At 42.3% G+C, this 27354-nt stretch overlaps 2 protein-coding genes across 3 annotated transcripts; both read right to left on the bottom strand.

Annotated features, from left to right (window-relative positions):
• Positions 1 to 214: 214 nt before the first annotated feature.
• LOC109903540 (synaptic vesicle glycoprotein 2A) lies at positions 215 to 18444 on the bottom strand. 2 transcript variants are annotated; one of them, XM_031788698.1, is made up of 14 exons: positions 18160 to 18444; positions 16714 to 16888; positions 11823 to 12599; positions 10629 to 10809; positions 8665 to 8816; positions 8384 to 8517; positions 6385 to 6474; positions 5965 to 6072; positions 5614 to 5702; positions 5188 to 5352; positions 4868 to 5001; positions 4530 to 4733; positions 4155 to 4314; positions 215 to 3992 (listed from the first exon to the last, which is right to left on the bottom strand). In XM_031788698.1, the coding sequence occupies exons 3-14, from the start codon at positions 12421 to 12423 to the stop codon at positions 3809 to 3811; spliced, it is 2202 nt and encodes a 733-aa protein (XP_031644558.1). In that variant the 5' UTR covers positions 12424 to 12599; positions 16714 to 16888; positions 18160 to 18444; the 3' UTR covers positions 215 to 3808. The 2 variants fall into 2 exon arrangements, with proteins under 2 accessions (XP_031644558.1, XP_020355900.1); XM_020500311.2 differs by lacking the exon at positions 16714 to 16888.
• A 1964-nt stretch (positions 18445 to 20408) lies between these two features.
• On the bottom strand, positions 20409 to 26689 carry LOC109903541 (splicing factor 3B subunit 4). Its single transcript, XM_020500313.2, has 6 exons — positions 26586 to 26689; positions 25607 to 25735; positions 24706 to 25248; positions 22557 to 22724; positions 21069 to 21230; positions 20409 to 20703 (listed from the first exon to the last, which is right to left on the bottom strand). Exons 1-6 carry the CDS (start codon positions 26617 to 26619, stop codon positions 20531 to 20533), a joined length of 1209 nt encoding a protein of 402 aa, XP_020355902.1. The 5' UTR covers positions 26620 to 26689; the 3' UTR covers positions 20409 to 20530.
• Positions 26690 to 27354: the final 665 nt, after the last annotated feature.

The raw sequence follows: 27354 nt of genomic DNA, 5'->3' as shown, positions 1-27354 counted from the left end.
TCTGTTGGGTACGTTAAGCGCTTCGATATTTTGGCAGCGGAACCTAAAATGGCCTTCTAGACAAACATATAACAGTGAGTCTGTGGCCTTACAGTTAAGGACGGCCTTGTGTTTGTTACACATTTTAGAGCAGCATTCAGCATGGTTGATTCCTACGGCGACACACACACACACGTACACAATTTCCTTATCACAAAACAGGGAAAGGACTTTGTTTTTATGTCTATAGTAGTTTATTATTTTCTTCATAGAACTGGATAGACAAATGGCCCACAATTTTGAATCCCATAGGTAACAATTCTCACATAAAATAAACACATCCAGCACCTGGTCAGCATCACTGTAAAATATTCTCAACATCCCATGGGAGTGATTACTGAAGAATTTATTCACGTTTTTTCTTAAATGTCATTTACAAAACAAAGACAACATACAATAGTGTTCCGTCATGTTGACAGTCTTGTCAAAGTGTTTTCCTTGATCTTTTTTTTGTCCACATATTTTATACGTACAAACGTCTACAGTTTCTACACACAGTACAATGATAGCACGTTGATTTTTAAGTCACATTAAAAAACGGCAGTTTCATCTAAGTGGACATGAGCTTTAATTTACTGAGGGCGCTCTTTTGACGAGAACATGGTGGCCATTTTGAAATACTTACTTTTGGAAACCCATCTATTCTTGTGCCTGTTCACTAGGAAAGGGCGAAAGATATCCCTTTTATTGCTTTGATTTCTTTTCTCCTTGAACTTTAACCCCCACTGAAAGCAGAGAGAAGTACAACTATTTAACAGGATCACCAAAGACTTACCAACAACGGCATACTTTAAAAAAACACAGACAAAACTTGCACCAAGTCATCCCACTCTGACCAAAAGCGGTCGTAGAACTGATACTGTACATAAAGACCCAAAGTGTCACCATACGACAGCAATACAAAAAGCAGCTCCTGCTTTGGACAAACAGACCAGGCATACGAACAGCCAGAGAGATCAGACACTACAAGCATGCTTTAACATCCTGCTTATTGGGAAGGCTACTTTGACAAGCCTGCCACAGGGACCTTTGATCTTAGAGAGATATGAACAGAGAAAAGTTGAAAGGTTGATGGGTCTAAAACTAGACAAGTCCAGATTCTTATCCTGAAACTACACGCATCTAATGGGATAATGGCTGGGATTTTGACACTCCCCAAAACCACTCTGCAATTGGTAACACATGTCATTTGAATTTGCTTTGTACAAATGTCATGTGCTTTTCTCAAGATTACCATGCAACCTGTCAGGCAATCACAGAGACAAAATACCGCTTTTCAGAGGAAAACATTTGTTTGGCGGAGGCCTAATCAGCAAAAGAGCGCCCAAGGCTGACAACTATAAAGAACATCACATTGATCTAGATATCTATTGCATTAGTCTTTTAGTTCATAGATATGTTATAATGGCCCCTATTGACCTGTGCTCGTTCTTAGGGATGAAAACACCAGAACAGAAGTAGAAAAATATTTGGCACACACACTCACACATGCACCGCACTCACACAAAGAGAGCACAACAGAGATCACAAATTCAATCGACACACATTGTTTTACACGTATCTTTCGCAAACTCACTCAAACACACTAGGTCTAGAACAAATGTGTCAGTTATGTGCACACACAAATAACAATAGATGTCACATACAGACATACGCAACACTAAAGAGATCCGATTTGTAGAAATAATTCCAATACCACATCAGACACTGCTCTTGTACCAAGCACACAGCAACAGAGAAATCCCACAGGCCCAATCTCCCTGCAGTCAGATATCACCACTCACACTACAGCTGAGCAATGGAGAGATCAGCTCTCTCACTGATTGTCACCACACTTGTGACACAAAGATTAAAAGGGATGGCGTGGACATGGTGACAAGTAAGCACATAATAATCAACAAAGGGCCAGATTCAACCAAGCCTGCCTTGCCAACGTACATGCCCTCCCTCTGAAGGGATTTTTTTTTGTACATTGTACATTGTAAGTCGCTCTGAATAAGTACATTTGTACATTTCTTATCACAGGGAAAATAGTGTTTATATTACGGTGGGGGAAAAAATACAGTTTGCATTTAATTGAGCCCTTCAAATGAATCTGTGAGTGACTAGTTGCTATATTCACATGAGCCGAAGGACTGAAGGATAATGTGCTTCGTAACAGTGTATATGGATTCATTTGTGCTTCATTAATACTGCATTGCTTGGCGAATGAGCAGGCCGACTTCGGTCCTCCTAGGTATAATATTCTGTATGCCTTAATAGACAGCAGAGAACGGGGCACATGTTGGCCTTAGCTAAATGGAATGCTGATGCAGAGAGCATAAGACCACTATGTGATAAGCAGGAAACATGAGTTGTAATCCTGGGCTCATTGATGTATTCGTTCTTTTAAAGTAAAAATATCAGAGATTTTCAAAAATGAACGGATATCTCCACTGATGTGTTAAATAGGTTGTCATCGTATTTACTCGTCTTTGTCTGGCGTTCCAATATCTTTACAGGATCCTAATGATGCACTTTATCAATGTAGATCAATGTACATGAATGAGTGCCCCAGAGGTCTCATAGAACCAATTACAAAACCATACAGGATACATATGATGTAACTCTTTCACCATCTCCCTCATACATACACAACATAAAATGATTTAGACATATGCAGTATTTCACTGCTTGAAGTAAATCTGATGCAGAACAACAAATACAGTAATTGTTTAGTGTGCATGGGGATCCATAATAAATACAAATATAAAACTAAAAACGATCCCTTCAAATTGCCATCAATAAATAAACTAAAATATTGACCAGTTATTGGTCATGTCATTATTTCTATACTTACAATATACCTTCAACACACATGTAGTCTGTTTTCTATATGATAAAATAACTAGTATCAATGCCAACTTTGAACAAATAATATATATCATTATTTTGAAGCAGGGAGCTTGGTGCATGTCACCTGGTAAGGGAAATATTGTTTGTAATATTCTCTTTCAGAGGAAGCCAATAAGAGATTTAAATGACAATGATCCTGTCATTTCTTCCCCACAGATCCTAAAGGACAGAGGATATTAGATGCAAGCAATAGGCTGATCAACTAATGGGCTTCTATCATACGGCTTTCACTCATCAAGTCCATTCAGATTACAAAGGACAAGAAGCTTTGAAGTATGATTCACCACTATTATAATCAGCCAAAGCTGAAAAACATCAATTTAATATTCAAGTATTCATTTGAGCTCCGCTTTTTCAGCAGGAAGCTAAGTTACAGTGAAAGCTATCTATTGGAGGGCATCTGTAACCTTTTTGAATGGCATGATGGTCAGCTATGGATGCTAGGATGAATTGAGGGTGTATAGATGTTTGATCTCTTTTGTTGGGAAGTATCTATGATCAATTTATCCCCATTAAGCATTGCAGCTATCAAGCAGTATCTTTGCATCCTTTGGCAGTGGGTTATAAATTTGTATCTGTGTTGGCAGGATTTCATTCCGTCTAACCTGTAGGATCTCTTAGAAAGAAAACCCAATGTGCTATTTTATGCTGTGGTGAAGATGTTAGCTAGTCTGTGCAGGCTAAATGGGTTACATCAGCATTTTAAGTACGATGCTATCCTCATTTTTTTCTCAGTAATCTGGGACTGTTGTGATACTGTTGATGACAGTCAGTTTTTTGGTGTTTAATGGGCTGAGATTGTATGGTTGGTCGGGCCCTGGTTGCAATGTGGCCACTGCAGCTACACTCATCTGCCTTCTGGTGGTGAATTGTGCTACTGCAGCACCTGGCCCCGTGTTTCAGGCAGCTTTAGAGCCAGGAAACTGCCGGCTGCGAGTGCGCCCGCAGCGAACAAGATGGGCACAGCCTTGGTGATGCCTACGAAGGACTGGAAGATGCTTATGCCGAGGACAGCAGCCAGCTTGCAAAGGGCATTTAAGAAGCCAAATGCAGTTGTCCTAAAAAAGAGAAGATAATGGAAATTGGCAGAGTAACTTCTCAGAACTTAACATGAAAACTTAAATATGTTTTCAATAAATCCAACTGCATAAAATACCCCTTTATTCACTGTGCAAGAAGGAGCTGTAAACACTTAAAAAATGTGAGGTAGGTGCGCTTGCCTTTTATCCGAGGGGTACAGTTCCACAGTCAACACATCCAGGGCATTCCAGGAAGCTATGCTGATGCCGCCGAAGAGACATAAGAGGGCAATCATTCCCGACTCGGTACTGCCGAATGACAGGAAGAAACAGCTGACACAAGATATGACACTTGATCCCGCTGTGTAGGAAAAGAGATTGAGGGCGAAGAGAAAGAGAGAGAAAAAAAAAAAAAAAGATAAGGGCTCTTTCTGTAGTAGGCCAATCATGAAATACTGTGGTATAGTAAAGCCTGCATGGTTCATGGTATCATCAGATGTATAATCTCACAAGAAGCACCTATTCTTTGAATGTTGTATAAAGCATTAATAACACATTCATGAAGGCGTGACATACCCAACATCCTCAGACGTCCAATTTTGTCCATCAGCAGGGCTGACACAATGTTGCCGGGCAACACGGCCAATGTGCCCAGGAAACTGACAAAGTAGATCATGTAGGCGTTGTTGTCATCAGTGAAGTCCAACAGACAGCCTTCCTTGTTGTGTAGGAAGGTGCTGTTTACAAGTTTGCTGTTGATGATTCTGTTCTGGAACAAGTCTGACAAGAGAATTGAAAGCAAGAGAGGTGTCAAGAAGGGGCCACGGGTAGGATACTGCCCAGTTCAATGCAAGGCAATATTCTAAGCTCTACTCTATATCGTTTTATGCTTCTTGTTTTGGGAGAGACTTTACCTGTATTGTAAAAGAGAGTTGCGATAAAGGTGCAGTTTCTGAAGAAGCTTCTGCTGGAGGTGATGTCCTCGAAGTAGCACTCCTCAAACACCGAGTCTTCAAACACCATGGACTTCATCTTAAGGTTGATGAACCTTGCGGACAATGGTAAAGTTAGAAAGACCTTGTATTTAACGGCCCAGCTGTATTAGAGTCGACTACCAATTAGTGTCCATTGCATAGTTGTGAAACTAAGGCCAGCTCAGTTAACCATTCCTGATTAGATACAGAAAGGCATATTGCAAATTCACAAAGTTCTGTGTAATATCATGAGGACTGACTTGTCGTTGAAGTACTGTCCTTGGCGGTGCACCTGGTTCTCCAAGGTGAAGTTAAAAGTGACATGCTCCACTCGCTCCTTGGTGAAGAACTTGGTGCGCGAGGCATATTCCTGCTTCTGGATGTACTTGATCATGTCAGGGAACCACACTGTCAGCCCATAGTAGCTGGGGGAGAAGTAAAATACAAAAGTGGTTCAACCAAATAAACATGATTACGTTTCTTCATTTTTCACTATGTTGAAATCAGTTGAGATAAGTATGAACCTCAATGGCCGGCCTGTTAAGATGGCAGGAGACATGATCTTTTAGAACCTTTTTAGATTTGATATGATAAAACATTTCTTGAGCTTTCTGATTGATCAGAAAATAACCGGTTTGTGCACAGGCCGCTGATAACAACTAAGGTCATGGCCCTGGTTCTGCTACCTGAACGACATGGTAAACCAGACAGCCATCATCATGAAGGTGGTCCTTCTGTACTCTGGATTGAAGATGGCCAAGAAGTTACTCCGCACCTATAGCAACCCACAGAAAAGTACTAAGATATGCACCTAGGTTTTTACAGCTGAGTCGGTTTAAAAACACAAAAACACACTATAAAACCCACTTAGCATAAATTGGGCTTTGGTCGTTTCGGATAAAACGCCTGCTGAGTAGCGTACATAATCTATGCAGTCTCATACAGTAAATGAACATATACTGTGTGAAATATAAAATATATACACATAAACGCATCATATTTTCATACCTGTATAGGATCTTAAACATGACGCTTACCTGGTGGAATAGGCTGGTCAGCTTCAATTTATAGCGTCGCAAAGTTGATATGTCTCCACCCATGTCCACCAGCTCATCCATCTGCTTTACAGTCTTGATGGTGGTGACCTGGGGAAACAATACCTTCCATTTTCAACTCATCTGTATGCAGTACATGTATACATTAGGTCAGATTAGATTAGAACAACTCCATTTTCCTGTGAGGGAAATTCCCGTTTGGAGTGGTAAAAAAATGAACCAAATAATAGCAGGTCTAGCATATGCAGTAAACAAGTAATAGTCTCATCAGATACTTCCAGCCTGGGGACGAGGTTACACAGAAATAAACAGCTAGGACAGGACAATACAACTTCATAAACCCTTTCTGCAGAAGAACCTTTCAATTCAAAGACTTTACATATTTGTCTCAGACATACTCACAGAAAACACCTTCTCTGGGTGCCCCTTTGCTCTCATGTTGGTGTCGTGAACTTGTTTCAGAATCATCCAGCCTTCGTCGTGTTTGCCGTTCTGTTGGGAAATGATCGCATAGTTCATCAAAAACACGCACAGTTGAAACACATCACGAGTATTGTGAAACATCATGTCTGTGTGAAGTATCTAAGGGTTTACTGTAATGTGCCTTCATATCACTTCCATGAATTTGGAATAAAACCTTATATTTTGGGATATGCTAGTAGAGTAAGTAGTGCGAAGCTCAAAAATCAATGTGGACAATGCATTCAGAAAGTATTCAGACCTCTTGACTTTTCCACATGTTGTTACCTTATTCTAAAATGGATTCCATCGTTTTTTCCCTCATCAATCTACAAATAATACCCCATAATGACTAAGCAAAAACAGGTTTACAGAAATGTTTGCAAAACAAATGTACAATCATTCGAATTTACGTAACTGTTCAGACACTTTACTCAGTACTTTTTTGAAGCACCTTTGGCAGTGATTACAGCCTTGAGTCTTCTTGGGTATGACGCTACAAGCTTGGCACACCTGTATTTGGGGAGTTTCTCCCATTCTTCTATGCCGATCCTTAAGCTCTGTCAGGTTGGATGGGGAGCATCGCTGCACAGTTATTTTCAGGTCTCTCCAGAGATGTTTGATTGGGCCCAAGTCTGGGCTCTGGCTGGGCCACTCAAGGACATTCAGACACTTGTCCCGAAGCCACTCCTGCATTGTCTTGGCTGTGTGAAGGTGAACCTTTGCCCCAGTCTGAGGTCCTGAGCACTCTAGAGCATTCAGGCCAAAGAGTTCAATATTGGTTTCCATCAGACCAGAGAATCTTGTTTCTCATGGTCTGAGAGTCCTTTAGGTGCCTTTTGGCAAACTCCAAGTGACCTGTCGTGCCTTTTACTGAGAAGTGACTTCCTTCTGGCCACTCCACCATAAAGGCCTGATTAGTGGACTGCTGCAGAGATGGTTGTCTTTCTGGAAGGTTCTCCCATCTCCACAGAGAAACTCTAGAGCTCCTCTGTTTATTCAAGCTCAAGTACTGCCATAGATTTTCAAGACGAAACTGTAACTAGATCACTCAGGATCATCATACTTATTCAATGTCATCTTGGTAAGCAATTGGCCTTGTTTTAGGTTGTCCTGCTGAAAGGTGAATTTGTCTCAGTGTCTGTAGGAAAGCACACTGAAGCAGGTTTTCCTCTAGGATTTTTCCTGTGCTTAGCTCTATTCGGTTTATCTTTATCCTAAATAACAAGCATTCCAATAACATGACGCAGCCACCACAATACTTAAAAATATGAAGAGTGGTACTTAGTGATGTGTTGGATTTGCCCCAAACATAACGCTTTGTGTTCAGGAAAGAAAGTTCATTTCTCATAGCAAAGGGTCTGAATACTCATGTAAATAAGGTATTTCTGTTTTTTAAATTTTAATACATTTGCAAAAATGTCTATAAATCTGTTTTTGCTTTGTCATTATGGGGTATTGTGTGTAGATTGATGAGGTAGCCTAGTGGTTAGAGCGTTGGACTAGTAACCGAAAGGTTGCAAATTCGAATCCCCGAGCTGACAAGGTACAAATCTGCCGTTCTGCCCCTGAACAGGCAGTTAACCCACTGTTCCTAGGCCGTCATTGAAAATAAGAATTTGTTCTTAACTGACTTGCCTAGTAAAATAAAAAATATTGAATCCATTTTAGAATAAGGCTGTAGCGTAACAAAATGTGGAAACAGTCTGAATAAAGAAAAGGGGTCTGAATACCTTCCGAATGCACTGTAAATCTAAAGAATTTAAAATACTAAATTAACAATATCCCAGATTGTGCCTTTAAAGGTATGATCTGCCTATATTTACTGCTGTTCAATAGCCAACTCAGGTAATGATATATTAGGCATCAAATTATTGAGGTCAGAATTGGACTTGGGTAAACTGCTTCTATATGGACTTGTGAGAAAGCGACACTTGCTTACCTCTAAGAAGAAGCGAGGGCTTTCTGGCATGGTGGTGAGAGAAGCAATAGCCGCAACAGAGGGAAATGCACACACCAGGACGAACACACGCCAGCTGTGGAACTGGTACGCAGAGCCCATCTGGAAACTCCAGCCTGGGAGGAGAGGAAGCAGAGAGAGAAATGGGACGAAGCACAAACTGTATCCCTGCGTAATCACTAGATACAACTTTGTGGTAAGGCATTTTGAGCGCTTTTGGGGCCATATCCGTGATGATTGAATTCCCGCCATAGGCTACTCACCATAGTGTGGGATGATGGCCCATGCCATAGCTGAGGCATAGATGCCACCAATCATCCAGAACATGCAGAGCCAACTGAGGTGCTCCCCACGTTTCTCCTGGGCCAGAAACTCTGAGTAGTAGGAGAACACAATGGGGATGGAACCACCGATCCTGAAAGGATTAGCATGGAGAAACAAACCACTGGAGGTTAAATGAAATCAAACTTGAAGATCATATTTGTTGGTAGGAGTGCTACAAAGCTTCCGAGATGGTGCTATTGGGATGAAAGGTCATTCTTAGCATTAAAGCCAAGAAAATCTAACTCTCCTAATTATTAACAGTGCCTTCAGAAAGTATTCATACACCTTGAATTATTCCACATTGTGTTGTGTTGCAGCCTGAATTCAAATATATATTTTTTCTCAACCATCAACACACAGTACCCTATAATGACAAAGTGAAAACATGTTTTTAGACATTTTTGCAAATTTGGGGAAAATTAAATACAAAATATCTCATTTACATAAGTATTCACACCCCTGAGTCGATACATGTTAGAATCACCTTTGGAAGTGATTACAGCTCATAGTAGTCTTTCTGGGTAAGTCTCTAAGAGCTTTGCAAACCTGGATTGTAAAATATTTGCACATTACTCATTTTACAATTCTTCAAGCTCTGTCAAGTTGGTTGTTGATCACTGCTAGACAGCCATTTTCAAGTACTGCCATAGATTTTCAAGACGAAACTGTAACTAGATTACTCAGGAATATTCAATGTCATCTTGTTAAGCAACTCCACTGTATATTTGGCCTTGTGTTTTAGGTTATTGATCTGCTGAAAGGTGAATTTGTCTCACAGTGTCTGTAGGAAAGCAAACTGAAGTAGGTTTTTCTTCTAGGATTTTTCCTGTGCTTAGCTCTATTCGGTTTATCTTTATCCTAAATAACAAGCATTCCAATAACATGATGCAGCCACCACAATGCTTGAAAATATGAAGAGTGGTACTCAGTGATGTGTTGTGTTGGATTTGACCCAAACATAATGCTTTGTATTCAGGACAGAAAGTTCATTTCTTTGCCACATTTTTTGCAGTTTTACGTTAATGCCTTAATGCAAACAGGATGCATGTTTTGACATAATTTTATCTATACAGGCTTCCTTATTTTCACTCTTTCATTTAGGTTAGTATTGAGGAGTAGCTACAATGTTGTTGATCCATCCTCAGTTTTCTCCTATCACAGCCATTAAACTCTGTAACTGTTTTAAAGTCATCATTGATTGGTATCATGGTGAAATTCCTGAGCGGTTATCTAACTCTTTGGCAACTAAGTTAGGAAGGACACCTGTATCTTTGTAGTGACAGGGTGTATTGATACACCATCCAAAGTGTAAGTAATAACTTCACCATGCTCAAAGAGATATTCAACATATTATTATTATTATTTTTTAACCCATCTACCAATAGGTGTCCTTCTTTGCAAGTCATTGGAAAACCTCCCTGGTCTTTGTGGTTGAATCTGTGTTTGAAATTCACTGCTCGACTGAAGGACCTTACAGATAATTATATGTGTGGGGTACAGAGATGAGGTAGTCATTTATAAATACTATTAAACACTATTATTGCACACAGAGTGAGTCCATGCAACTTATTATGTGACTTGTTAAGAAAATGTTTACTCCTGAACTTATTTAGGCTTGCAATAACAAAGGGGTTGAATACATTTCATTTCAAATTTTCATTTTTTATTCATTTGTAAAAAATTCCAAAAACATAATTCCACTTTGACATTATGGGCTAGTGTGTGTAGGCCGATGACAAAAAAGTTCAATTTAATCCATTTTCAATTCAGACTGTAACACAGAAAAATGTGGAAAAAGTCAAGGGGTGTGATTACTTTCTGAAGGCACTGCAACAATATTAAAACGCCCTTAAGCCCACCTGCATCTGTGTGTCACTCATTCACCATCCGTCAGTTTTCTTACCCAACACCAGAAAGTAGTCTGCATAAGAGAAAGGTGCTGTAGCCCTGAACAAAGGAGGAGAAGAAGGAGAAGACACTGTTGATGGAGAGACAGATGAGAAGGGACTGCCGTCGGCCGATCCGGTCAGCGAGCCCACCCCACACGAATGCCCCGACCATCATTCCCAGATAAACAATCAGACCTGCAGAGGACGGAGAGAGACAATGAGAGAGATTCATGTTTCAATCAGACCTGCGCATACAGCTGCTGTATTTGCTAACCTTGGGCACAACACGTGGGTCGTTTCACCTCAAAAAGCACAAGAGGATTTCGACACCCACCCATCTCAGATTGTTCTGAAATCGTTTATGTTGTTAGAAACAGATAAAATTAGCATTCCTGCAACATTATTTTGTTGAAATATCATTTGACCTCTTTGAAGTTATGCTAATTGATTGCACCCAAATTGCCATTGAAATGTATAGGATTCATATATATTAATACGGTCAAACGTTTATATTGCATGAATCCTACATATTAAAATGGCCAATTTGGGTGCAATCAATTAACAAAATAACGATGCAAGAATGCTAATCTGATCGGTTTGGGTTCCAAGTTCTACGGTAAATCCCTCACATCTTGAGACTTTGTTATCACAACTCACATAAATGACTGTCTTGCAATGTACCCCCCCAAAAGATTTGCATTTGTGCTATCTGCCAATTGCATTGTGTAAACCTGCGGTTAGGTGTGTGTGGGCAGACACCATCATACACTCACAGACACACAAACAGGCAGATACACACACACACACACCGTCATACACTCACAGACACACAAACAGGCAGACACACACACACACACACACATACAAAGCTCAAGGGCAGTGAAAGGGGGAGGTGTGGGATGGAGGAGCCTATTTATAGATGTTTTCCCTTTTATGTGAGATTGAACTCTCTGTCAGAGGAAGAGGGAGGAACATGTCAGGAGACACACAGACGTGTCCGAAAGACACGATCAAAGCAAGCTGCAGAGCATGCTTTACCGCAGAACGACAGGGTTTAATTGAATTTGCATTGGGACCGATAAATATGACATATGGGACCGATACATATGTCATATTCAACACGCTCCAAAAAAAGGTAAGGGTTCACTTACCTAGCATGTAAATCAATCAAATCAGTTAAAAAGACACAGTTTAAGGGTCACACTTACCCAACATGCCCTTGCTTTCCTCTGACAGACACATATCTTTCTCGGCGCTGGGGAGCACAAAGCCCACTACGAAGATCTCCACACCGTCTGCCATGAGCGCCAGCCCCAGCACAAAGTAGAGGGTCCACTGGAACTTTCCATGGCCACACTCCTGCAGGATGGTCTCGTACTGCTGGGCTAGCTCTTCTTGGTCCTTCCGCCGTTCCCCCTCAAACTGTGCCATGTCCCTGAACTGCTGCCCATCTCCCCCTGCTAGGCCGTCAGCAGCCTTGCTCGAGTCAGCGCGGGGAATGCCCTGGTACTCGCCCTCGTAGATCTCGTCGTCTTCGTCGTGACCTTCTGTGGAGTCGCTGTGTCCACCTTCCTCGTCATTGGCTGCCTGGCTGTCGCCCCGGTAGTAACCGCCGTCCTGCCCCCCAGGCACTACAGGGTAGTCATCGTCGTCGTTTTCCTCAAAGCGGGCGTAGGAGCGTTTGCTGTACTCGTCGGTCATCTTGTCCACACCACGGCCCACTTTCTTGGCCGCCTGGCGTTTGACCTCCTTGGCAATGTCTTTGGCGCCCTTTATGAAGGCTGTCTTGTTCTGATAGCCGTCCTCCATTATTGAAGTGTTGAGGAATCTCAAAGGCAGGGGTTTATCACCTGAAAAGTAGGTTGTGAACTCAGGAATCTCTGGGGAGCGTTTCTGTCAGGTAGCGTTCCAGTTTACCCTCAACAGGGTGGCGGAGAGTTGAGCTGGATTGGATCACAGGGCCCGCTTTGTGATGGACAGCTCCTCTACAGAGGGAAAGCGCAAACACATTGTCAGTCACATGGACCATACTTCAGAATCAGGGTCGGGGTCAATATAATTGTAAACAAATACCGTATAGTTTAAAACATGTTTGAAACCATAATTGTGATCGAATGGAGTCCTTGCATCCATAGCTCCATCCCTCAGCTCTTTATCAAAACAAGTGGTGGGTTGCAATTTGTTGTTTTGCAAATCCCAGATTGCCCCTTTAAGTACCATTCCATCTCTATAATGCTCAATAAATGAGTAAGCCTGTTACTGTTGCTAGGGGGAGAGTATTTCTAAGCAGTTGCCAAGCAGCATCTTATCTCAATTTGCACTCTCTGAACTGATTAGGAATGGCTTACTGTTCTCCTGTTGACATATTGTGTCTGGTGTCCATCTGATAACCACTCAACACCAGGGAAACTATAGCAGGGACATACTGAGAAGGGTAGCAGCAATTCCTAGTGGACTGTGGATTCATGGATAAGTCAAAAGCAATATTTTTTCAAACATATGGAAAGGACATTTGAAATAATATAAATTAAGAGTATGAATCCAAGTGTGTATTATTGCAATGCACAAACAATGTTGCTTTTGACTTATACTGCTTTATTTGAAAATGGCCTTTCTCACATGTTAAGATGCAGAATCGACCATACTGGAAGTAAAAAGCCTGTAAAATGTGGATAACGCTTAGTGAAGAGGTGACTCCGGGATGCTGGCCTTCTGGGCAGAGTTCCTCTGTCCAGTGTCTGTGTTCTTTTGCCCATCTTAATCTTTTATTTTTATTGGCCAGTCTGAGATATGGCTTTTTCTTTGCAACTCTGCCTAGAATGCCAGCATTCCGGAGTCGCCTGTTCACAGTTTGCAGCTGTGCTAACATCATTTCAAAAGGTTTTTTTATTGATCAATTAGCCTTTTAAAATGATAAACTTGGATTAGCTAACAGAACGTGCCATTGGAACACAGGAGGCTATATAATGGATATATTCCATTAAAAATCAGCAGTTTCCAGCTACAATAGTCATTTAAAACATTAACAATGTCTACACTGTATTTCTGATCAATTTGATGTTATTTTAATAGACAAAAAATGTGCTATTCTTTCAAAAACAAGAACATTTCTAAGTGACCCCAAACTTCTGAACAGTAGTGTATATATATTTTCATCAATCTACACACAATTCTCCATAATGACAAAGAGAAAATGTTTTTTTTTTAATTATAAATGTTTGCAAATGTATTCAAATTTTAAAAAATGAATACCTTATTTACATAAGTATTCAGACCCTTGCTATTAAACTCTAAATTGAGCTCAGGTGCATCCTGTTTCCATTGATCATCCTTGAGATGTTTCTACAACATGATTAGAGTCCAACTTTGGTAAATTCAATTGGTCGGACATGATTTGGAAAGGCACACACCTGTCTATATAAGGTCCCACAGTTGACAGTGCATGTCAGAGCAAAAACCAAGCCATGAGGTCTAAGGAATTGTCTGTAGAGCTCAGAGACATGATTTAGAGACCTTTATTTAACTAGGAAAGTCAGTTAACAACAAATTCTTATTTACAATGATGGCCTACACTGGACGACACTGAGCCAATTGTGCGCCACCCTATGGGACTCCCAATCACGGCCGGTTGTGATACAGCCTGGATTCTTACCAGGGTGTCTGTAGTGACACCTCTACCACTGAGATGCAGTGCCTTAGACAGCTGCGCCACTCGAGAGCAGATCTGGGGAAGCGTACCAAAAAATGTCTACAGCATTGAAGATACCAAAGAACAAAGTGGCCGCCATTATTCTTAAATGGAAGAAGTTTGGAACCACCAAGACTCTTCCTAGAGCTGGCAGCCCAGCCAAACTGAGCAATCTGGGGAGAAGAACCTTGGTCAGGGAGTTGACCAAGAACCCGATGGTCACTCTGACAGAGTTCCAGAATTCCTCTGTGGAGATGGGAGAACCTTCCAGAAGGACAACCATCTCTGCAGCACTCCACCAATTAGGCCTTTATGGTAGAGTGGCCAGACAAAAGCCACACCTCAGTAAAAGGCACATGACAGCCCTCTTGGAGTTTGCCAAAAGGCACCTAAAGGACTCAGAACATGATAAACAAGATTCTCTGGTCTGATGAAACCAAGATTGAACTATTTGGCCTGAATGCCAAGTGTCACGTCTGGAGGAAACCTGGCACCATCCCTTCGGTGAAGCATGGTGGTGGCAGAATCATGCTGTGGGGATGTTATTCAGCGGTAGGGACTGGGAGACTAGTTAGGATCGAGGGAAAGATGAACGGATTAAAGTACAGAGAGATCCTTGATGAAAACCTGCTGCAGGGCGCTCAGGACCTCAGACTGGGGCGAAGGTTCACCTTCCAACAGGACAACATCCCCAAGCTCATAGCCAAGGCAACGCAGAAGCGGCATTGCGACAAGTCTCTGAATGTCCTTGAGTGGGCCAGCCAGAGCTCGGACTTGAACCCAACCGAACATCTCTGGAGAGACCTGAAAATAGCTGTGCAGCAACGCTCCCCATCCAACCTGACAGAGCTTGAGAAAAATGGGAGAAACTCCCCAAATACAGGTGTGCCGAGCTTGTAGCGTCATACCCAAGAAGACTCAAGGCTGTAATTGCTGCCAAAGGTGCAAAGTATTGAGTAAAGGGTCTGAATACAGGGTCTGAATACTTATGTAAATGTAATATTTCAGTTGTGTATTTTTAATACATTTGTAAACATGTCTAAAAACCTGTTTTTATGGGGTATTGTGTGTAGATTGATGAGGGAAAAAAAACAATTGAATCCATTTTAGAATATGGCTGTAAGGTAACAAAATGTGGAAAAAATCAAGGGGTCTGAATACTTTGGAATGCACTGTATATATGCTGAGATACAGTTTCCTGTTCCCCAAAGTCAGATTTAAAATAGTGGCCACCATTAGAGAAGGTGGGAATATTTTGATACAATCAACATCACCGATAACAATATTATTTGGGAGCCTTTTATCTACAGTATGTCTGCCTATCACAGCGGTAAACGTGCAATGGTCTCTTTCTCTAAATGTGAAACAAATAAATATAGCATTTATTAGTATAGCATTGGATTTTGTAAGACAATGATGAACAGATGTGTACAAGAATTTAAATTTGTTACAGAATCAATGGGTTGGTCAAATTGTAATTGAGCTTCAAATTCAATGTTTTTAACTGGCTGCCCAGGGGGATGGGCTGTATGTCCTTGTCATTTTATCTTTCTGCTTTTTACAATTCATTATTATCTCAATCTATGGACGTGGCCACATTTTCCTTGACAACAAAATGCCAAAAGCCCATTGTACAAGGCTGAAACCCAGTAACTATATGTATTTTGTTGAAACAGCTGTCCACTTCATCTTTGACAAGGACTGGAGATAAGCTCTAATGCTCTTCTTTACCTATAATGCCATTTTGGGGTGTTTAAAGCGGTGCCTGCTTTAAATGGTTAATGAGGATTATTAATCCTCTCATGTCAGGTGTTGGGATTATACGAACGGAAAACAATAGTACAGGAGTGAGAGGATTAATTTTTTGCATCAAGACTGTGTTCAGAGAATCAGATTGATTTCAAAGCTTTGGGAGGTTCGAGACTGTGAGCAGATGGGAGGGGAGAGAAACATCTAGAGAGTGATAGTTAGAGGGAGGAAGAAAGCAAAGGAAGTGAGACAGGACATGATACAATGCACAGACAGAATGGAAGAGATACATTGAGAAAAGGGGAGATGGAACTTGAGGGAGAGAGGAGAGATAGTGAGTGGGAGAGCCTTCTTTAGGGAATTCCTTCCTGACAACAGGGTGGTAGACAACATGATTAAAGAGCCACTGGGTGACCCATTAGCCTAAGAGGTGCCTGCCAAAAGCAGCAAGAGTGAGGATGAAACTGGGTACAGCAATGACAACACATCCATCTATTTAGAAAAACACTGTCGCTGTAAATATACACATCAGATATACTATATTTTAGTCAGTAACGTCCACACGGTTGCACATGTGGGGTCAGAGATGGGGACAAGACTCACTTTAACACATATTGGTCCTAAAATGCAAACCCCGCTTTCCTGGCATCCCAGTACTTTACCCTAGCGATTCCCTCACACCATAGAACACTCCTAATGGCTGCACTGGGGTGCCGTCCCACTTCTCACATGAAGGTGATAAATTCAGGGGGGTAGTCCGACCATGACCTGAACCAGAGGCCCTGTGACTGTCAGTCCCAACAGTCCAACGTCCCCTTGACAAGTTCATTGGTTGGCCTGGGTAAAAGATTGAAAGGAATGTGAGTCTTATTTAGTTATTTCTTGCTTTTCTAAAGTCTACCAACCTTGCCACCAGGTATACCAGCTAAAATAGATAGACAAGCTAGCTACTCCAACTTGATATATAGCCTGCAACGGCTTCTTGGTAGCTAGTTATGAGAGATTGGGAACCTATCTGGGCTAGCTAAAGCCAACTTCATAAAATTGCTGTGGCTTGTAGTATTACAGAGAAGAAAATATAAGAAAAAATATTATATTTTTTACAAACTTGTGGGGACACGTGCCACTGGGCATGACGCCTCTGCATGCCGCCTCTGCATGCCAAAAAAATCTAAATCTACAGGCACTATATATGCTAATTATGTTGTGCAGGCATGATTATTTTAATGGTCAAGGAAATATGTTTTTGTTAAGGGAAATAGTAAACCCGTTGAACATTAGCAACAAATGGCGCCATCTGAGACAAGGTCGTCATATGGAGGCAAAGCATGCACATGTATTGGCTTGCCAAAAGTAGCGCGGCTTTAATTCGACCTCAATATGATGGTCCATCTGAGATCTTTGCAAGGTCACACATGTAAGTTTATTATGTCAGAAATTGTCTGCCAATAACATTACGGACGGTTGGCATTCAGTCGACACGGAATCCCCCCTTACCATCCCCCTCACCAACACAATCACGATGAATCGCCTTCGTGAAGGACAATTGCAAAATTATAACACATTTGTCAAAACACAAGGCAATACGACTGCGAAAATTAAGATAGTATGCTAGTAATATAATTTATTTAGGGGTAGCCAATAATTAAATATTTAACAACAAAAGCAGCGCGTCTTTTACAACGGACTTAAAGCAATTAGCAGAATTGTTGATCTAAATTCAATATTCAACATATTATTTTCGGAAATATATATTTTTTTAAACCGAACGCAGTTCCAACTGTATTATTTGAAGAGATATGGCATTGTCGTGACTGCATTTTTACGCAGGGCTGCGGGATGATGTGGATATAATGTTAGACAGGATACTGTCATGTTAAATAGGCAATAAGAAATATCCACAATTTGAGTCTGAATCGACGCATAAATAGATAGGTTGCATTTCAATAAAACGCAAGATGATTTTCACACCCTAAATCGTGGCCCGTGCGCAAGATCTTTTGGGACACGCACATCCAGATAACAACGGGGTAACGTTAGGCTTATGTAGGCTAATTATAACTAATTTGTTGAGTTTCATTTTAGTAAAGGTAACAGCATCATCTCACCGTAATTATGATTTGGCTTTCACTATATCCCCAGCTTGAATTGTGTCCACAGGATGACAGTACGTTTGATGCTGCTGCTGCTGCTCAAACGTGGATAGGCTCCCCGTAACCCAACGGACTGAAGAGGAAGCGTGAAGCGAGAACCAAGAAGTACCACCTCAGTGGGTACCACACGTAGCATCGTGGATCCCCTCCCCCCAATCGAACATTTTTGGTCCTCGGCATAAATAGACCATTCACGCACCTTGCCACGGTCTATCTTATTGGTGCTATAGTGGTTCTCAAGTGAATCATTTATCTTAATCCGTATTTCAAACAATTTGAAAGTATTAACATCCATTTTGTTTAGATGTTGCCTACCACACCCTCTCATCATCCCACACACTATTCGATCATGTGTAGCCTACATGTGAAAGCAAGTAACCATGACGTGTAGCCTATTTATATTCATAAATGATGGTATGTTTGTTTCAATACGAACTAATGTATGCTAGGCTTTGGCTGTATTAGGTCTACATACTCTAAATTAAAATGATATTTACCGCGCATGCAAACATGTATAGTATATACTAGGAATTGCCTCCCTTTCAGTGATAGCCTACACTTAAGTTACCAATATTTGTATTACTCTGCTCCAATTCAATGTTCGCATAGAACAGCTTCGATATGATCTGTAAAAAAATATATATATAGTTGAAAAATGACCCATAGTTATCCCTAATCAACAGGCATATTCATAAGAGATATCTGAAACAATGTTTTCCATGTAACTGAACATGTCTCCCTGAGTTGAATATCAAAGTGCCCCCCCCCCCCCCCCCCCACACACACCTGCCCCTGTTTCTATGCCAACCACTGGTCCATTCGACATAATGACATCATAGACAAGATGCTGAAGAAACCAGTAAGCTTAATAATTAAGCTTAAATTATTTAACATATCAGTTAGCTATGAAAATAGCGAACATATTTTTAAGGGGGGTTTAATTTACCAATCTAATGTAGGGTTTTAAGCCTCTTCGTTTGCACGTGTTAAAACTGCTTAATAATTCAAATGTAAATATCATAGGTCAGGATAGGTACAATAAGTACTCATTCATAATGTAAGGGAACATTATCCACCTAAAAACAGAAACACTTTTTTCACGCCACTTTGATAAAGCTACCACTGGAATGTTATTTTTTTGCAGCAGGTAAGGAGACTGAGGTTAAGGGTAGGATAAGAGTTAGGGTTAGCAACAACAAAAAAGCTCTCCTAACCTGCTATGAAAATCACTTCCGGTCGTAGCTTTATCGAAGTGGCGTGAAATGAGTGCATACCTAAAAAAAAAAAAAGATACCCTGGAACCGGAAGTAACCCCTGGAAGATTCTCATGACCAGAAGACATTTTACCTCAACCTTGTTTTCTTGTTGTTGACCTAGGTTTGGGCTGATACACTTAATATCCTGTCTCCATGGTCAAGCTAGGTTGGGTCCATTCACAATTAACTTTGTGTCCAATTCTGATCATTCTAAAGACACATTTTCAGCCGATTACAGTCCCCTTGTTTTCAACTGGGGCTTGGTGGTATCAACCAATTTTAATCTTCAAGAATCAATATTGTTAATTTAAATGATCAAAAATGGCTTAAAATATCAGAGTAGGATTATGCAGCCCTATACATCCTCCTCCATAACCCACTACATCAGACAAGTGGTATCTGCAATAACCATGGCAACAGACTGAGTGAGAACCACATTCAACATGGAGGCAGCACAGATGTTTTTTTCTAGTTTGGAAGCATATATATTTGTAATCCACTCAAAGCTTTCCCTCAAAGCACCGCCTATAGCAACATTGTATTTGGGGGTTATAAAAAGGGGTTATATAGGCAAAGAAGTTTTATTTTCTATTTGGTCTGGAACCTGTCAACTGACTTGTGCTTTGTCTTGTCAAAACATAACCTTCTCATTCATCTTGTCATTATGGAAATGCCTCACCTTGCTACCAACGGTCTCAAACGACTGGCCTTTTGATCACATTTGGAGTTTCTAACCTATTGAGGAGACCAACTACATGCTGTGTCTTATGTTTGTACTAGGAAAGCACAAGTTAATTGACATGATGCATGTTCTGAATTAAATCTCATCTAAGAAAACTGAAATCACTTGACATCAATTGAAAGACCCAATTTGTTGTATTAAAAACCTTTATTCCGAACCTTTGTTCGGTTCTGTACAGTGAAGAAAATGTCAAAAAAAAAAAAAAATTTTAAATGGAGCTACACCATGTGTCCAAATTGTACTAGAATAGAAATCAATGAATAGAAATCAAATTTTAAAAGAGCTAAATGAAAGCATGGTCATGCGCCTTGCTGTGGTCCTCCGTAGTCTATGGGGGCATTGGTCCTCTCATGGGGCCTCGAGGTGGGCCACCGGGGGGCCTCGGTGGCATTGGTGGCCCCCTCTGGAAGCCAAACGGAGGCGGACGAGGGGGACCCCCACCGTAGCCTGGTGGGGGCATGGGAGGAGGGGGTCCTCTCATGCCTGGATGCATGGGGTGACCTGTGTGGGTGGGGGGAGAGGGAGAAGGGATTCACACAATTATATATAATCTCATACAGCAGCACATTACAAGGATATCAGGAAACAAACCTCTTGGATATCCATAAAATGTATAAATGTCTTTGTGTCCCTTTAGACAAATATGTAAAAATGTTTGTTTACAATACATTTCTTTAAAGTCCAAAATGGACATACCAATTGCAGACTGTAGCATTAAACTAAGAAAAATTGTGATGCAAAACAATTTACCACTTTTGGTTTCATGAATCAGGAGTCAGGCAATTAATTATCCAACTTTGAGATTTCAACTACTGAACTGTATTGAGTTGAATTGACCCCTAGCCTTGTGAAGGCACAGCACTTACCCATGGGATGCCCATAGGGCCCTCTCGGTGGCATGCCCATGTGTGGATGAGGGGGCATGCCGGGGGGTGGAGGCGCCCGGTGCTGGTTGGATCCTGGGGGGCCCGGTGGAGGCACCATACCTGGGGGATGGCCATGAGGGTGCATAGACATCTGGGGCATTCCTGTTGGACATGAACAATATAATTGGTGGTGGTCCTCAGTAGCTTAGTTGGTAGAGCATGGCGCTTGCAACGCCAAGACAGTGAGTTCGATTCCTGGGACCACCCATACGTAAAATGCATGCAAGCATGACTGCATATACACTACATGGCCAAAAGTATATGGGCAACTTTTCAAATGAGAGGATACGGCTATTTGAAGCACACCCGTTGATGACAGGTTTATAAAATCGAGCACACTGCCATGCAATCTCCATAGACAAACATTGGCAGAAGAATGACCCGTACTGAAGAGGTCAGTGACTTTCAATGTGGCAAGATCATAGGATGCCACCTTACCAACAAACCAGTTGGTCAAATTTCTGACATGTTAGAGCTGCCCAGTCAACTGTAGGTGCTGTTATTGTGAAGTGGAAATGTCTAGGAGCAACAACGGCTCAGCTGCGAAGTGGTAGGCCAGTCAAGCTTACAGAACGGGACACCGAGTGCTGAAGCGTGTAAGCGTCCACGGTTGCAACACTCACTACCGAGTTCCAAACTGCCTCTGGTAGCAACGTCAGCACAAGAACGGTTTGTCGGGAGCTTCATGAAGCTCAAGCCTAAGATCATCATGGCAAAGCCAAGCCTTGGGTGGAGAGGTGTAAAGCTCGCAGCCATTGGACTCTAGAGCAGAGGAAACGCACTCTCTGGAGTGATGAATCACCCTTCACCATCTGGCAGTCTGATGGTCTAATCTGGGATTGGCGGATGCCAGGAGAACGCTACCTGCTTGAATGCATAGCGCCAACTGTAAAGTTTGGTGGAGGAAGATTAAAGGTCTGTGGCTGTTTTTCATGGTTCAGGCTAGGCCCCTTAGTTCCGGGGAAGGGAAATCTTAACGCTACAGTGATATTCTAGACGATTCTGTGCTTCCAACTTTGTGGCAACAGTTTGGGGAAGGCCTTTCCTGTTTCGACATGACAATGCCACCATGCACAAAGCGAGGCCCATACAGAAATCTCTTGACGAGATTGGTGTGGAAAAACTTGACTGGCCTGCACAGAGCCAAGACCTCAAACACCTTTGGGATGAATTGGAACAAAGTCTGCGAGCCAGGCATAATCGCCCAACATTTTGGAATGAGATGTTTGCCGTGCAGGTGTCCACATACTTTTGACCATGTAGTGTATTAATGCACCTCATCACACACATGTTCCCTTTCCTTACCAGAAATAGCAGTACCTTAAAATTTCACACACTACAATTTGAACTCCAATATTTAACAATCTGGGCAAGCTTTTCCTGACTGTGGTACTCAATCCAAATATATGCTCGGGGTGAGTGACTTACCCGGGTGCATGCCCTGGTGGAAGGGTGGCGGGCCGGGTGGGGGGCCTGAGCCCCCTCCCTGGGGTCCTGGTGTCCCTGGGGCTGGGGGCATGGGCATGCCGGGGGGCATGCCAGGAGGCATGGATCCAGGGGGTGGCACAGGAGGGAAGGCACCAGGAGGGGGCATGCCTGGAAATTAAGATCAGAGAGAGAAATTGCAACAACAAAAAAGTTGAATTGAAATTATTTTGATGTAGATGTTAATGTTGTGTTGGTGTTAATGAACAAGTTATAGTCAAGGAATTGTGAAGCCAACATAACATTTTCACATTGTGAGGAAAATCACATGTTTGTCATTTTTACTCTTACAAATCTATGGAGCACAGTCTATGACTATACAAGGCAATATGATTACTATCTAAGTACCCACACAAAATACCTGAAGGATTTAGGAAGTTGTATACTGGACCCTATTCCAACTGCTGAAAGAGCTGCTTCCTGTGCTTGGCCATCCTATGTTGAACATAATAAACAGCTCTCTATCCACCGGATGTGTACCAAACTCACTAAAAGTGGCAGTAATAAAGCCTTTCTTGAAAAAGTCAAACCTTGACCCAGAAAATATAAAACTAAACGGCCTATATTGCATCTCCCATTCAAAAAAAAAAAAAAGCTGTTGCGCAACTCACTGCCGTTTTAGGACCACTATTGTTTTCACTATATATTTTACCTCTTGGTTATGTAATTTGGAAACAATGTTAACTTTCACTGCTATGCGGACGACACACAGCTGTACATTTTGATGAAACATGGTGAAGCCCCAACATTTCTCCTACATATCTTTTCTGATTTGGTCCTGCCGTACATACCTACAGGTACGCTACGGTCACAAGACGCAGGCCTACTTACTGTCCCGAACATTTTTAAGCAAACAGCTGGAGGCAGGGCTTTCTAATAGAGCTCAATTTATATGGAATGGTCTGCCTGTCCATGTGAGAGACGCAGACTCTCAGACCTTTAAGTCTTTATTGAAGACTCAGCTCTTCAGTAGGTCCTATGATTGAGTGTAGTCTGGCCCAGGAGTGTGAAGGTGAACGGAAAGGCACTGGGGCAACGAACCGCCCTTGCTGTCTCTGCCTGGCTGGTTCCCCTCTCTCCACTGTGATTCTTTGCCTCAAGCCCTATTACAGAGGCTGAGTCACTGGCGCTCTTCCATGCCATCCCTAGGAGGGGTGCGTCACTTGAGTGGGTTGAGTCACTGACGTGATCTTCCTGTCCGGGTTGGGGCCCCTCCCTCGGGTTTGTGCCGTGGGGGAGATCTATGTGGGCTATACTCGGCCTTGTCTCAGGATAGTAAGTTGGTGGTTGAAGATATCCCTCTAGTGGTGTTGGGGCTGTGCTTTGGCAAAGTAGGTGGGGTTATATCTTGCCTGGTTGGTCCTGTCCAGGGGTATCGTTGGACGGGGCCACAGTGTCTCCCGGCCCCTCCTGTCTCAGCCTCCAGTATTTATGCTGCAATAGTTTGTCGGGGGTCAAGGGTCAGTCTGTTATATCTGGATTATTTCTCCTGTCTTATCCAGTGTCCCGTATGAATTTAAGTATATTCGCTTGCGCTCTCTCTCGCTGCTGCTCCAGTTTCAACTGTTCTGCCTGCGGCTATGGAACCCTGACCTGTTCACCGGACATGCTACCTTGTCCCAGACCTGCTGTTTTCAACTCTCTAGAGACAGCAGGAGCGGTAGAAATACTCTGAATGATCGGCCCTGAAAAGCCAACTGACATTTACTCCTGAGGTCCTGACCTGCTGCACCGTTTACACCATTGTGATTTATTATCATTTGACCCTGCTGGTCATATATGAAAATTTGGCCACATCTTGGCCATGTTCTGTTATAATCTCCACCCGGCACAGCCAGAAGAGGACTGGCCACACCTTATAGCCCGTTTCCTCTCTCGGTCTCTTCATTGGTTCAGGCCTTTCTAGGGAGTTTTTCCTAGCCACGGTGCTTCTACATCTGTATTGCTTGCTGTTTGGGGTTTTAGGCTGGATTTCTGTACATCGCTTTGTGACATAAGCTGATGTAAGAAGGGCTTTATAAATAAATTTGATTGATGAAGCTGAAATCAAATTCTTTAACCCTGGTGCACACACTTGCACACACACACTTACCAGGCATGGGCATCCCGGGTCCCAGGGTGGTGAGGACAGGCGTTGACGCAGAGGGGGGAGGCGGTGCATCTGCAAACAGCTGATGTGGCCGGTCAGCCTGCGAAAGCGGGTTCTGAGCAGCTAGGAGGCGTTCGGCGGCCGAGCCGTGCCGCTCGCCCTTGGAATCCTTCTTGAAGGCATATGACACCGTAATTGGTCGGTTGCACAGGTACTGGCCATTCATGGCCTCGATGGCCGCGTCAGAGGCATCGAAACTGGCATAGTTGATGAAGGCGTAGCCCTTGGAGTTGCCAGTGTCCGGGTCGCGCATGATCTTGGGCGTCTGGAGTATGACCCCAAAGGCGCTGAACGTGTCGTAGAGGAGTTTCTCGTCAATCTCCGGGTCCAGGTTACCGATGAAGATGTTGGCGCCAACATCTAGGTTCTTGTTGTGCGCTGAGGCCTTGTTGACACGGATGGGCTTTCCGTATAGTTTAATCATGTTCATAATCTTGATGGCGTAGTCCGCATCCTCTTCACTGAGGAACTCAACAAAGCCATAGCCTTACGAAGGGGTGGGGACAGAGGAAAGAATAACATTCAATAAGACTAACGGTTATATTTCTGATCAGCATTTTTTTTTTTACAGGCTATTTGTCTCTAAAGGAGTCTCCAAAAATGACATGACATCAACAAGTGATGGGTTTTATAGCATAGACCTAATCTACAATGATCTGTCTTCTTTGCATAGGCTAGTTTTAGTTGTACACAGTTCTTATTTTCAAACATGAGTGCGCCACCTCACCATGCGATAGAAACCCTGGGGTTAGATATCAAAGTGTAGCATATCTGGTTGGTCTTACTGATGGTATGTGTCCGTTCTGTTACCAATGCGTTGTTTATGAGTATGTGTTTTACTTACCTTGGTGTTGTCCCGTGACTCTGTCTTTGGGCATGTGTGTGTTGACCACAGGCCCAGCCTGTAGGAAGAGCTCCCACAGCAGTGGCTCTGCCACTTTCTCATCCAGACCACCCACATACACAGTGGCATCTAAAGTAACAGAGAGAGCAAAACATTAAGTGGATGGGTATAAGCCCAAACATAAAACCTTGTTATGGTCCCATGCCATACAAGATATTTTCAAGACGTGCGGAAATGACTACCGTTACCTGTTTTTAGCAACACTTCTCCTATTTTGGAAGCTATATCCTATATCGGTTCCCATTACTTACATTACCGAGCAGTGCACAATAATGCATTAAATCTAGTTTCCACGCATATGCTGCAAATGCGAAACGAGCGCAGTTTTGCCAAAGACAGGGACGGTAAGAAGGGTGCAGCCTAACGGTTGAGAGCGTTGGGGGCAGTAACCGAAAGGTCGCCGGTTTCACTGTACCTATCCGGTGTGTGACAAAAATATATATATTTAACAAAAATCGCTCTGGATAAGAGCATCTGCGGAATTACTTAAATGTTGCTGAATGTAAAAATTGTGTGCGCCCAACGCGCGAAGTCAACCAAGGCTAGGAACATGTCCAGCTAGCTAATGTTACCCTCTTTGAGCCAGTCCCATGCAGGTATATGGCCCTGCCTTGAGCTCGCTAGCTACCCATTCATAGCCCGGCAGATTCTTTAGTGACAAATCGGACGAGTCTGGTAGGACGTAAAAATACATAGCTAGCTATCTAGCTTGTTACAGTACATATGGCAAACGTAGGCTTGTAAACGAGCTTTGTTTGGCAATGGAATTGAGTCACACAGACAAGGCATATGGCTAGCTACGTCTTCATTCAGCTAGATGTATAGCTATAATTTTCAGGCCATGGGTTCAGATGTAATGGAAACTACTCGTATGGATACATTTGATGAAGTTCATAGTAAAATATAAAGACGAATCTACCTTGGTTGCGCTCCGAAATCGGTCCCGCCGCCATGTTAAATCCGGCGTGAGGGCAGCGTTATGCGGAAGTTGTTAATCTGATGGGCAAGAAACATATCCGGCAAAACCAAAGAACGCAATTAGATCAAGTCGCCCTCTAGTGGTGGGCTGTCTATACCGGTGAGCTCTCATTGAAGATGCAGCTGCCCCAACACCAACACCCATTCATTAAAACCACTCTTTGCTAATATCACATTTCACCATTTTCTGTATTTTTTGCCAATATCGTGCTGAATCGTGCATTCCTTATAGGGTCAAACTACAGTTAGTACATCCATTTTTGGACATAAAACATATGAATAAATGCCTCATGAGCTTAGTCGTACCACATCAGAACCCAAGATATAAGCTTGTTTTACTCCAATGTCTGCAAACAATGTAAATGTAAACAAACACTGTATAGCCTCAAAACATGGTTTAAACTATAATATTTATATCATGGATGGTCAGTCCTTTCTTCAGGCCCATCCCTAAAATTTGACGAAAACAGAGGCGGGGGAGGGGGGAGGGGGGGATCTGTTTTGTTATTGTTTGAATTGTGGAGTGGCCCTGTAGAGCAGGGATCATCAACTAGATGAGGGGGCTGGAACATAATTTCAAATACATTGTAACATTTTCATAGGCCTATACCTTTGTCTCTGCCTGTTTTGACAATGTATTATAATGGTATCTCTTATTATGTCTGACTTTCGGGTTCAGGCTATGCACTTCTGTGTAATTGTCAATGGCT

Source organism: Oncorhynchus kisutch, linkage group LG14 (assembly GCF_002021735.2).
Source record: "Oncorhynchus kisutch isolate 150728-3 linkage group LG14, Okis_V2, whole genome shotgun sequence".
NCBI classification, from domain to species: Eukaryota; Metazoa; Chordata; class Actinopteri; order Salmoniformes; family Salmonidae; genus Oncorhynchus; species Oncorhynchus kisutch.
The sequence above is the reverse complement of the archived record's forward strand: the minus strand, read 5'-3'. Positions and strand labels throughout refer to the sequence as shown.